At 39.5% G+C, this 12,273-nt stretch overlaps 1 protein-coding gene across 1 annotated transcript; it reads right to left on the bottom strand.

The window, feature by feature from the left end:
- Nucleotides 1-253: 253 nt before the first annotated feature.
- LOC136203836 (WAT1-related protein At1g68170-like) lies at nt 254-3,104 on the bottom strand. Its single transcript, XM_065995068.1, has 7 exons — nt 2,882-3,104; nt 2,606-2,668; nt 2,357-2,473; nt 2,007-2,265; nt 1,763-1,921; nt 1,383-1,534; nt 254-469 (listed from the first exon to the last, which is right to left on the bottom strand). Exons 1-7 carry the CDS (start codon nt 3,073-3,075, stop codon nt 394-396), a joined length of 1,020 nt encoding a protein of 339 aa, XP_065851140.1. The 5' UTR covers nt 3,076-3,104; the 3' UTR covers nt 254-393.
- Between the last annotated feature and the right edge of the window lie 9,169 nt (nt 3,105-12,273).

Consider the following 12,273-nt stretch of genomic DNA (forward strand, 5'->3'; position numbering starts at 1 on the left):
TATGACTTTCTCAAATTAATGTTATATAGTTTAAATAAAGTTAAAATAGTAAAATGTATTATTTTATCCTATTCCTATCTAACATGTCAAACATTGAATAATAATTCTCAACTATTATATTTTTATCTTTATCTTAACCATTTATCATTGTCTCTATCCCAACCTTTATCCTTATCCCTATCCCAATAAAATACCAAACGCCCCGTTATAAGCTTGCAATTTTACAAGCCAATTGAGATACTATGTGTGCCTCTTGTCAAGTAACTAGAATTTTAATTATAGCAAAATGCAAATATCTACATATGCTAGTACAAATCCATTATCCATTCCCCAATTTTTCAACATACATAAATAGCATTCATCTTGAGAAAAAGAAAGATTCATTTTTCCACTTCATTTCTTCATTTCTTTGTTTTTGCCCCATAATACGCTGTATAATCCGCACACTATCAATGTCGATCCTAATAGGCTGCAAATAAATTAATAACAAATCAAAATTATATAAATATTCTAATTTTTTAAACAAGGATAAAGTACAAAAATAACTACTATATGAATCAAGATTAATTTTATTTTTAAAGTTATAAATGATATAATTGAGGGGTTAATATTGATAAGTTGCACCCATTTCACACGTGATTAAAGAAACAAAAATATTTTTATTTTAATACGTGCAAAGCTAGGGATGGAAACGGGTATTGTACTATGGGTACCCGGCACTACCCAACCCTAATGAGACTATCCGTATCCTGTATAAAATGATATGAGATCAAAACTATTACCCGTTAGGATAATGAGATAGGTATGGGAATACCCCTCAGGGTGCCCGTTACCCGTCATAACTTTTTATATATCAATAAATATCATTTTTTTTAAATGTAAGACGTGAGATTTGAACCCCAATCTTTTGTTTTTCAACTATCAAGTGATACCATTAAGCTACTTTATTTTTATTAATTAAGGTTCAATTTGTTCAATTTTTAGATAGATAATTTATTAAATTTATACTTTGTTAAATTTGTATATTTTTTATTTTATTTATTGATTCTTAACGGGTAAGGGTACCACCCGCGAATTAAATGGGACTGGTATGAGATGCAAAAAGTATATCCGTTAGGGTAATGAGACGGGTATGGATAATTAAAAAATAAAAAAAGTAAGAGTTTGTAATTAACATTATGCATGGATATCCTACTTATTGCTATCTCTATGTAAGACGCCTCATGATTTTTGTGTTTTTGTATTTTTTTTCATGTATATACATCTATTATTTTTTATTTTTTTTATCGATCTATAAAAAGTCCGTTATTAATATATAAAATTGGTCTAACCCGTTGACATGTAATGTAAGAGATAAAATTAGTAATGACTAGGAAAGTTACCTTCCAAGATGCAACTTCTCATCAAGAAATAGAGATCCGGCAAAAGCAGTGCAAACGAGCAATAAAGGGTTAAAAATGGATACAAAAAGAGGACCTCTCACTCGTACACACCATGTTACTAATGTTATCATCAATCCAGCCATTACTACTCCCTGTAAAAATAATTATCTATAAGAGAAAAACTAATATTTACTTTAAATATCATACATATTATATTACTAGTATATACTAAAAAATTTACACAATTGGTAGACCTTAGTAGGACTTAATGAGATTATTACATAGTCCTTTCAAAAAAAAAAAACTCAATATATATGTCATACTAATTTTTTTTTTTTTTTTTTTTTTTTGTAATGAATAATATAGATTGCGATACATACCGCATAAGCCACAGTGAGCAGCCTTATATTCCAACCTAATTTCCATTGACTCCAATCTTTCTCTGTAATAACTGCAAACATAGTTGCTTGGATGGATGCCATCAACGTCGTCAATGATGTGCTTGAATACGGACATGGATATGCTTTGCTCATTTTTGTCTGATCCATAAAAATAAAAATATGAACTTAGAATATAATTATATGGAAAATGTCATAAGATGTGACAAAAATAAAAAAAAGATACCTGAACAATTAACCACAAAGCATAAGAAAAGCAATTGGCCACAGCTAATGAAGAACCCAACAACATTTGATTGTGATTAGATGAACCTAATTGGAGATTATTAGAGGATTGATAATGCTTCAAAAGATTAATATGTGAATTCCATATATTAATTTCTATTCCTTTATAAAAAGTGAGAAGCATGGCTCCACTAATTCCTATTATTGTCCCCATTATTTTTGCCTTTCCTGCCCAACTCCTTATTCCTGCCTTCTCCAATCTGAAAATTCAAGTTGAAACTAATTAAAATTCCATTTAATTTAATTTAGTCAATCACGGAGCAGGTAAAAATTACACGAATAGATAGATACCGAAATAAGACGGCTAGGATGAAAGTAACAGCAGGTACAAGATTAAACATGGCAGTAGCAAATGTCATTGATGTTAGCATCATGCTCTCCAAGAACAGATTTTGACTTAGTGATCCCCTGCATTTCAATTATATATTATTATTATGCAAGAAATAAATCTTATAGAGTAACATTTTCAGTCATATAGAACAAAAAGTTGAGCAATTAAGCAAAATAAATTACAAAAATAAGGGTGAAAAGTGAAATTACCCCAATAAGCCACAAAGAAATGCTTGAAAGAATAGTGTCCATGTCCATTTAGGCCTTTTATTTCTGCTTATCAAAATGAATGCCAATGTTAGTATCCAATTTGTAATAATTTGAGATTTTTAATGTCCGACGTGGCTATAGAGAAATTATGAATGAAATTTCAGATGTAAATAAAACGACAAACGATTCAGATCTTTTTTTTTAATTAAAATTAATTAATGAATCAACACGTGTAGTTATACGTGACCGAAAGTTCAATATGTCAAATTGAAATACCTCTCAAGAAGGAAAGCAATAGGAGAAATGAAAGAAGTAGCAAATAAGAATCTATAAGCAATAAGTATTCTGAGATTCATTCCATCAGCAGCTGCCAATTTGTATAATAGAACAACACCAACATTTCCCAATTGAAACAACACCATTATTATCACTGGCTTCAATCCTTCCACTAACTCTCTAATCTTTCCCATTAATTAATTAATATGGATCGTCTTCTCAATTCAATTTCAAGACATGAAATTTTGAAATCATGAATTTTCTCCGTGCTCTCTTGTTATGTTTTTCAATCCGATACCCATATTCTATTCTAATGCTTTTATTTATGGTTTGGATTCAGTTGGATTATACTAAATAAATTTTTGGATTGAATTAGATTGAATTCAGTAATTGACTTTACACTTTAATAATTTACACTCTCATCAGACACATATTTATGGACTAATTTAGGTTTTTATAAAATGATACAAATTTGACACAAATTTTATTTCTATTTAATGGAAATTTTGATCGGATTGGCTTGACAATTGTCATATCAAACATTCTAAATAAATTTATAGATAAATTGAAATAATTTCGTATATTTTTTTATTGGTTATTTATAATTATAATATATAGTAAATAAAGTTTCAAGCATAATTAATTAGGATCAATTTTGTAATTAATTGCATTTTCTGGCCTAATAAATTAAACTAACTAAATTAATTAATTTTCTTATTAATTAATAAAATTAACTATGAATTAGTTAATTAATTATAATTAGTTAATTTAGTTATAATAGTTGATCAAGTGGAAATTAGGGATCGTCAGATAAGCATTGATTGAACGTGATATGTTTTATTTATTGCAAGTTGAAAGTGACTTGATGGAAGAACTCTCGACAACATGGAGAGGTTACGAAAGAGCAGTTGATGGTCACGAAGATTTTTTAGAAAAAGTGGAGAGTAGTTATGATAAGAAACTCACGTTATTTTCAAGTATAAAAAGGAGAAAAAAAAAAGCAACACAGAGGCTCCAATAAAATTCAACCAAAATCATCGACAACTCAATGTCATATCTCGTCATGGAGATTTTTTAGAAAAAAGTGGAGTAGTTAATGATAAACAACATTTATCTCACGCTATTTTCAAGTATAAAAATGGCAAAAAAAATACAACAGAAAGGCCCCAACAAAATTCAATCGAAAATTACCTACAACTCAATATCAAATCTCCATTAATTTCAATCTTTAGTCTTATAGGTTCTTTTTCAATTTCAAGACTTGTAGTTTCAATTCATAAGTTTGCAAACTTTCAATTTTAGCTTCAATTCAAAGTTTTTTACAATTCAACATCATTTAGTCTAAATAAACCATTGTCTTTATGGTTTTAATTGCGAGCCTTTGGCTTTTTCTTCCTTTTAGTTTTTTCGTCCTTTTAGCTTTATACAATTGTATGTTAGAAGTCAGTTTTTATACTTTGGAAGTTTTTGTAAAACTTTTTGGCACGCTCACACAATTCAAAATGGCAACAAATAGTTTTGCTACTCTCGGTGGGACCTTAAAACGTGAAATCAAAAGAACATGGATTTAATGAAGAGGAAAAAAATTGTTGTATTGCAAGATGTAGAGAATGCGCCTGTTAATATAGGGAAAAGTGCTTCAATCATGGAAATGGCGCACAATGCCAGGGATGTTGTCCTTTTGACATACTTATGTGATGTAGAAAAGGTGACGAAGTCCCTTCAACAGATTGTGGATGACTATCTCATGTTAGAAAAGAAGAGATCTCTATCAAAAGTTAGGGGACCACAAGATGGAAAAGGTGTTGGCAAGATTCATACTAGTTCCTTATTGGAACGCCAACCTATTTATTTGCCAAAGAATGAACCGAATGATGCAAACATAAGTCGTATGGGAAACTAGACTTGGGATGTCAATTCAAGTGCAAACAAATCAATAAAACGTTTTCATAAAAGATCTCCCTAAGGAGAAGCAGAGTGATCCTACTAAAGAGAAGCCAAAAGCTTCATTTGACTCAGGGGCATCATTAAACGCGAGTTACCGGTTGAACAAAGATATCATTCTTTGGTTCTAAGGTACAATATTTATATTCTTATTTATATTTTTTTTATCAGTTGGACTAGGAAAAGACTAATGGATATCTTATTGTATTAGGAGATTACTTAAGGATATGTGTAGAGAATAGAAATTCCCAACTTGTCAACATTGGTTGATTCATGGCTACTTCATACCTCTCTAAGGTAGCAGTAACGACGTTCTCCATCCCTTCCCATTAGTATTGGGATTTGGGTTCACTATATTGGTTGAGTTAGTTGTTCTTTTGTGTATACCAACTTACGTGGATATGCATGCAGTGGGGGATGAACTGGCCTATTAGGAAGTGGTAGATCATTACACCATCGTAGATATGAATCCTGCATACAATAAAATGAAGAATATGAGGTATTATATCCAATAGGAAGTTGACTACAGGTGGAAATCCACCAAATGTATGGTACATGTACATATTCACGGGTGGAAACGTTTGGCAATGACTACCCATTTGTGATACATCTCCCATAGAATGCTTGATTGTTGATCTAATGGTCACAATAGTGATTAGAAGTTGTGGGATTTCAGGTGTTTGACTGACCTCCCATAGATGAACCATGAGCAATGAATCAATAGATATTTACTCATGGCCACTTGTTGTCATGCGCCTAAAATTTCCCCTACACTCCTAGTGGGATAAGGGAATAGAATTATAAGGTTACCCCTTATCCTAGGGTGCCATCGCCAACTAGGGTTGGAGCATTTTTCTCATATGTACTCCGACCATCAAACTGATGGACACATGAGGGATATCTGTTGCTTTTCTTAGCCAGGTAGCTATCTTGGACAACACCATATAAAAGATGTCATCTTCTGGTCCAATGAATTTGTCGACGGATTTCGTGGATTGGGTGGCCTGTGGAGGAACGCTAGAGTCATCCTCATTTGTAATATATTCGATGATCACCTCCTCCATTTCTTTCATGGAACCACCATCAACATGTGTTGTCATCAAAGCTAATGAATTCATGGGAAAATCTTTGCACCAATGATATTTGTGTGTATTTCCGATGTACGAGTCTCCAAAGCTCATTCTCGTTCGAATGCTTTCTCGAAAAATAAGGGAGGTGTTGGTTGCCCGAATGAGATACTTTGATACCTGATAACATTGTGATATTATCCCAATGATCAAAAGGGATATTTGCTTAAAGAAAGCCACGTGTTGGTCACCTGATACAGGAATTCCGCGGTGTATCGAAGTAAAGAGATCCGACGGGTGGATCACCTAGAACTCGCCAAGAGAGACCCGCTAGCGAACCTGTGAGGCGGATCTCCATAAGCTCTCAATCCGCCATGAGAACGGCTGAGCCGACCTTGTAATAAAGACCATTAATGGGCTATCAATTAGCTAACCGCCAACTTAAGGGTAACCAGTAACCGCCATTAATGGGGCATTAATGGAGACTTTCCAGTTACTGAGAGTTACAACTTCATGACTATATATATAGCCTATGTCTCAGGCTATCAAGGTACACATTCACTTACCCTTCGTCAATTCAGTTTGCTCTTTTGTTCTTCCTTACTGACTTTGGCATCGGAGCTTCCCCCCATCGAACCCAACGATGCCCCCACAGGGACGGAAGCTGATCGGAATTTCTCCACTAGTCATCAATTGGTGCGGTGAAGGTGGACTCCTTAATCAAATAAAGGGTTTTTCATTCACTTTAAAAAGACATGGCAAATGGGGAACCGAACCCCACATCGGGGGTAGAAACACCATTAGTAACACCATCGAGCCAACCTATAACTAGTGCTGGACGCGCTGATTCAAATGCTCCCACAACACAAGCTGAAAGTAGTATGCCCCCGGATGCATTCATCAACATGTGTGCAGAAGCAATAGGAGAGAAGTTTGGCTCTGAGACAGGTAATCGCCTACGGTCATTCATGACCATTCCTCCGTTTTAGAACATGGCGCCCACATCTACGATATCTTCTTAGCCCCAGATGACTCTAGGACCGAATGCCCTCAATTCTTCATTCTTCCAAGCTCACAATACAGAATCCATGGTAACTTCCACGGCGGCGTTTGGGGAACTACCGCTCAATTGGGAATTATTCCCTGCTGGCGCAGGAGGAAGTCAAAGGAACGATCAAACTCTTCCTGGCGGATCTGCAAGCCAAGGGATAAACCTAGGCGGATCAGGTATCCCAAGGCGACCACGGTCGAATCTCTCCTTGGGTGGATCAGAAGGGCGAAAACACAAAAAGCGTAGAAAAGAGAAAGGTAGGCGGTCTGAATCACATTCGCCTCGGAGACCGAGATCCTCCCGTAAGGGTAGATCACCCCCTTCTACTGGACGTAGACAGAGCAAAAGGCCAGTAGAGACACCACGTTCGAATGGGCCACCGCCACCACCACACCAAGGGAATGATGGGCACATTCCTTCGGGAGGCCCTGGAAGGGGTAGCGGTCAAGCTCCCCCAGGCGGACAGGGTGGAGGAGGTGGAGGTGGAGGAGGAGGCGGACGTGGAAGCGGAGGCAGATGATCACCCTCGGATCCGTCTTCTGGATCTAGCTCTTCATCTTCTCCAAGTAGATCTCCACGGAGGGGACGCCCAGGGGCGGGTTCGGAGAATTTTAACGACAGAGTTCGAGCTGCGGTGCTCCGCATGAATGAGGAGAATGCCAGGCATAACCCATTCGCCAATAGAGATTCGCCCTTCACGGCTTGGATCGAGGCAGAGGAAACGGATAGGCATTTTAAAATACCTAATCTCCCTATATACACGGGTGCTGACAACCCAGAGGCCCACGCTAGGAAATATCGAATACTGCTTCACCTTAACCGTGCAACGGAGCCAGTGCTATGCAAAATGTTTATCACCACGTTAGGAGGTCCCGCTTATGACTGGTTCCAATCTCTACCTCCTGGCTCGATAGACAGTTGGGATCAACTAAGCAGAGAGTTTTGTGCTAAATTCACCGGCTGTATCCCTCTAGTGGTCAAGTCACATAAGCTTTTTGAATTAAAACAGAAGGCGAACGAATCCCTTCGAGAGTATGTAAACACTTTCAACAAATTGTGTATACAAATTGTTGATGTGGATATCTCCATGGCAGTGGAATCTCTGGTAAAGAACACAACTTGTAAGAGTTTACAGGAGGATCTAATTTGAAAGAAGCCCAGCAGCATGGCAGAATTGATGGAACGCTGCAAGGACTTTATGGAGGTGGACGACATTCGCCGCGAATCACTATCTCCGCCTAGAAAGGACAAAGGCGAATCTCGCCACCGAGATAGAGAAAAAGACAAGCACCAAGACTCCTCCTCTAGAGGCCGGCGAAGGGGTTCTAAGAACAAATCGACGTTTGTCACGTCCTTCACACCTTTCAATGCCTCTAAGAGAGAAGTGCTCATGTGGATAGATAACAGCCAGCACAAACGGAGCATTTCATACCCCGAACCAAAAGGGGGGAATACACCAACACTGGTAAAAATCCTAAAAATTATTGTAAATATCACAGGAAAAATGGCCATGAAACAGATGCATGCTGGGAGTTAGCCCGGGAAATAGAGCATCTCATTGAGAGAGGCAAATTGGATCGGTTCATCCAAAATGATGGCAAGAAGGGAGATGGTGATAGATCTAGAGATGACCCGAAGAAGAAAGGAAAAGGGACCATCAATGTCATAGCAGGCGGACCTGGGTACCAACCAGTACTGAAAAAGGCAAAGACCACCGCTCTTGAAAAGGCATCACTAAATCGCCCCTTTGCCGATGTAGGTCCAGAAATCTCTCCTCATGCAGATGCCTTGGTCATTACTATGATGGTGGAAGGCTGGGAGATGAAAAGGGTGATGATAGATACTGGGAGTTCGTGCAATGTCATCACAAGAGGAGCATTCGCCAAACTAATGGTAGACCCGATCCAGGTGGAAACCACCATAGTAGACATCCTGGGAGTGACAGGACACACCATTCGCACGAAGGGCCAAGTAACGTTGGATTGTGAGTTAGCGGATGACGAGCAAGTCTGGAAAGGCGATCTGGAATTCTCTATCCTGGATGGTCAGTTAGCCTATAATATGATCCTTGGGCGACCTTTTATCTCTGAAGCGGCGGCCCTTATCTCCATACGCCACTTAACTCTTTACATCCCCACGGTCCAGGGAGGTGTAATGATCAGAGGAAGTCAAAAAGTGGCTCAGGAGACGTACTCAGCATCACTAATGATTCGCCCACAGTCTAAAGATGAGGACGAGGAAGAACTAGTCGCAATGGCCTTGGGCGAAACAGAGATGTACCTCATGGCGGATGAAAAACAGGTACGAATGGCTAAAGGGCTCAAGGGAGAAATTAAAGAAGCAATCACCAAGGTTCTCCATGAAGCAGAAGACGTCTTTGCTTGGAAGGATGAGATCCTCCCCGGGATTAGTCCAGATGTGATCACTCACAAACTCAACATCGACAAAGATGCAGTCCCGGTTGCCCAAAAGTGGAGAAACCATGGCCTAGAAAGGCAGAAGGTGATAGAGGAAGAAATCACCAAGCTCCAACGGGCGGACGCCATTGAAGAGGTACTTTATACACAATGGCTGGAGAATGTCGTTCTAGTGAAGAAAGCAGGCGGATCCTACCGCATGTGTATTGACTTTACAGATCTCAATAAAGCTTGTCCAAAGGAAAATTACCCCTTGCCGTGTATCGATATCCTCATAGATGGAACCGCGGGACACGCTATGTACTCCTTCACTGACGTGAAATCCAGCTATCACCAAATCCCAATGGAGCCCTCAGATAGAATCAAAACCTCGTTCGTGACCCACCAAGCCACTTATTGCTTCAAAGTCATGCCTTTCGGGTTTAAGAACGCAGGTGTAACCTATCAACGGATGATGAATAAAATATTCGCGGAAAGCAAAGGTGATAACTACTCCGTCTATGTAGATGACATGATCATCAAGAGTACCACTGTGGAAAAGCATGCAGATGATGTAAGGGAGGTACTGGGCGTACTCCGACGTCACAACATCAAACTAAACCCTGAAAAATGTACCTTTGGTGCAACGTATGGAAAGTTTTTGGGATTCATGATTAGCCAGAAGGGAGTGAGCCCAAATCCTGACAAGGTTAAAGCCGTTCTGGAGATGCAAACGCCACGGAATATCAGGGAAGTACAACGCCTTAACGGGCGGATCGTAGCCTTGGGCAGGTTTATCTCTTGTTTGGCCCGCAGATGCCAACCCTTTTATGAGGTCATCAAGAAGCAAAAGGCGTTCGAGTGGAATGAGGATTGTGAGAAGGCCTTCGAAGGAATCAAACGGTTTCTCACAGAACCGCCCTTAATGAGTCGGCCCTTGAAAGGTGAGGATCTTTATATGTATGTCTCGGTTACAGATAAAGTTGTTTGCACAGTCATGATAAGAGAAGAGGACGACCAGCAGTATCCAATTTATTACGTGAGCAAAGTATTAAAAGATGCTGAAACCAGATACTCCAAGCTTGATAAAATGGCGTTGGCTGTTGTCACCATGGCAATCCACCTTAGGCCATACTTTCAGGCTCATACTGTCATAGTTCGAACAAACATACCCATGAGGAAGGTATTGCAAAAGCCGGACACTTCAGGCAGATTGATGGAATGGGCAATCCGCCTTGGAGGGTTTGATGTACGATACAAGAGCAGATCAGCCTTGAAGAGTCAAGTCTTGGCAGACTTTGTGAATGAATTCACAGAAGAAGGGATGAATCTCCCCAAATCTCAAGTTGAGGAATGGACGATGTACACAGACGGAGCTTCCTCAGCAGAAGGAGCTGGTATAGGCATCGTAATCACAGGCCCCCAATATATAAAACTAAGGTACGCAGCAAAATTGGATTTCATAGCAACCAACAATGCAGCGGACTATGAGGCCTTAATATTGGGACTACGCCTGCTGAAAGAAATCACTCCCGAGCGGATCGTGATCTATAGTGACTCCAAGTTGATGGTCAACCAGGTGATCAAAAACTACGAGGTAAAAGATGACGTTTTGGCCAAATACGTTGCCGAGGTTAAAAAATTACTGGATCACCTTGAAGCCAAAGAAACTAAATGGGAGTTGATCCATGTACCTCGCGGTTCAAATACTGAAGCAGATCATCTAGCTAAAATGGCTTCCAGCAAGGAGAACTGGGCGGATCCACAATGTCCATTCAAAATTAAAACAGCTCCGGCCTTCGCCTCGGAAGAAGTATCCCTACTCACGACAGTAGAAGGTGATTGGAGGTCTGCCATCCGCCAGTATCTGTTAGATGGAGCACTACCTACGGACAAGGAGGAAGCTCGGCGGATAGTCAGGAAGGCGGCCTATTTCTCTATAATAAACGATTGCCTCTACAGAAAATCTTTTAGCCATCATTGGTTGAAATGCATTTTGCCCGAAGAGGGACAACAGGTTCTCAAGGAGCTGCACGAGGGAACATGTGGAGCCCATGAGGCATCCGCCTCCATCTTGAAGAAGTCGAGGTTAGCAGGGTTTTATTGGCCCACAGCGGAACTGGATGCACAGAAACTGGTGGAATCTTGCCATAGTTGTCAGATTCATGCAAATGAATCCCATACCGCCAAACATCTCCAGAGGCCCATCATTGAAGGTCGACCCTTTGCTGTCTGGGGAATTGACATTGTTGGACCATTTTCTCCTACTCGTAGACAAAGGAAGTATGTGGTAGTGGCAGTAGACCATTTCACTAAATGGGTAGAGGCTGAAGCCGTCTCCTCCATTAATGCTGAACGCATGGTGGAGTTCGTCAAAGATAATATTGTGGGGAGATACGGAGTTCCGCACACGATCATCACCGACAATGGAACGCAATTCAACTGTGGTGAGTTCAAAGCTTTCTGTGAACAATTGGGCATTTTAAACAGATTCGCCTCCGTATATTACCCACAATCCAACGGTATGACTGAAGTCATGAATCAGACAATCGTAAAAGGAATAAAGAAAAGACTGGGGGAGCATGATAAGAAATGGGCGGATCAGTTAACAAGCGTCTTATGGGCGTATCGTACTACTCCTTGCACGGCCACAGGCGAAACCCCATCCGCCCTTTCTCATGGCGTGGAAGCTGTAATCCCAGTCGAGATATTGGTTCCGAATGACAGAGTTGCATTCTATTGTGAGGAGGACAACGGTCAGAGATTAAGAGAAAGTCTTGATCAAGTGGAAGATAAGCGAGATAAGGCATATGTGCGTATGACGGCTTATAAGCAGCGGATCGCAGCTTATCATGACAAAAACGCCAGACTTGTAGAATTGAATGTGGGAGATCTCGTGCTCCGCAAGGCCGACAAAATCCAATCAAAATAAGG

Source organism: Euphorbia lathyris, chromosome 8 (genome assembly GCF_963576675.1).
Source record: "Euphorbia lathyris chromosome 8, ddEupLath1.1, whole genome shotgun sequence".
Classification (NCBI taxonomy): Eukaryota; Viridiplantae; Streptophyta; class Magnoliopsida; order Malpighiales; family Euphorbiaceae; genus Euphorbia; species Euphorbia lathyris.

Coding starts and splice junctions, on each gene's coding strand:
- LOC136203836 (XM_065995068.1), bottom strand. CDS start 3,075: ATGGGAAAGATTAGAGAGTTAGTGGAAGGATTGAAGCCAGTGATAATA. Junction 2,266..2,356: donor ATCCTAGCCGTCTTATTTCG/GTATCTATCTAT, acceptor TTGAATTTTCAG/ATTGGAGAAGGCAGGAATAA. Junction 1,922..2,006: donor CTTTGTGGTTAATTGTTCAG/GTATCTTTTTTT, acceptor TTTATGGATCAG/ACAAAAATGAGCAAAGCATA.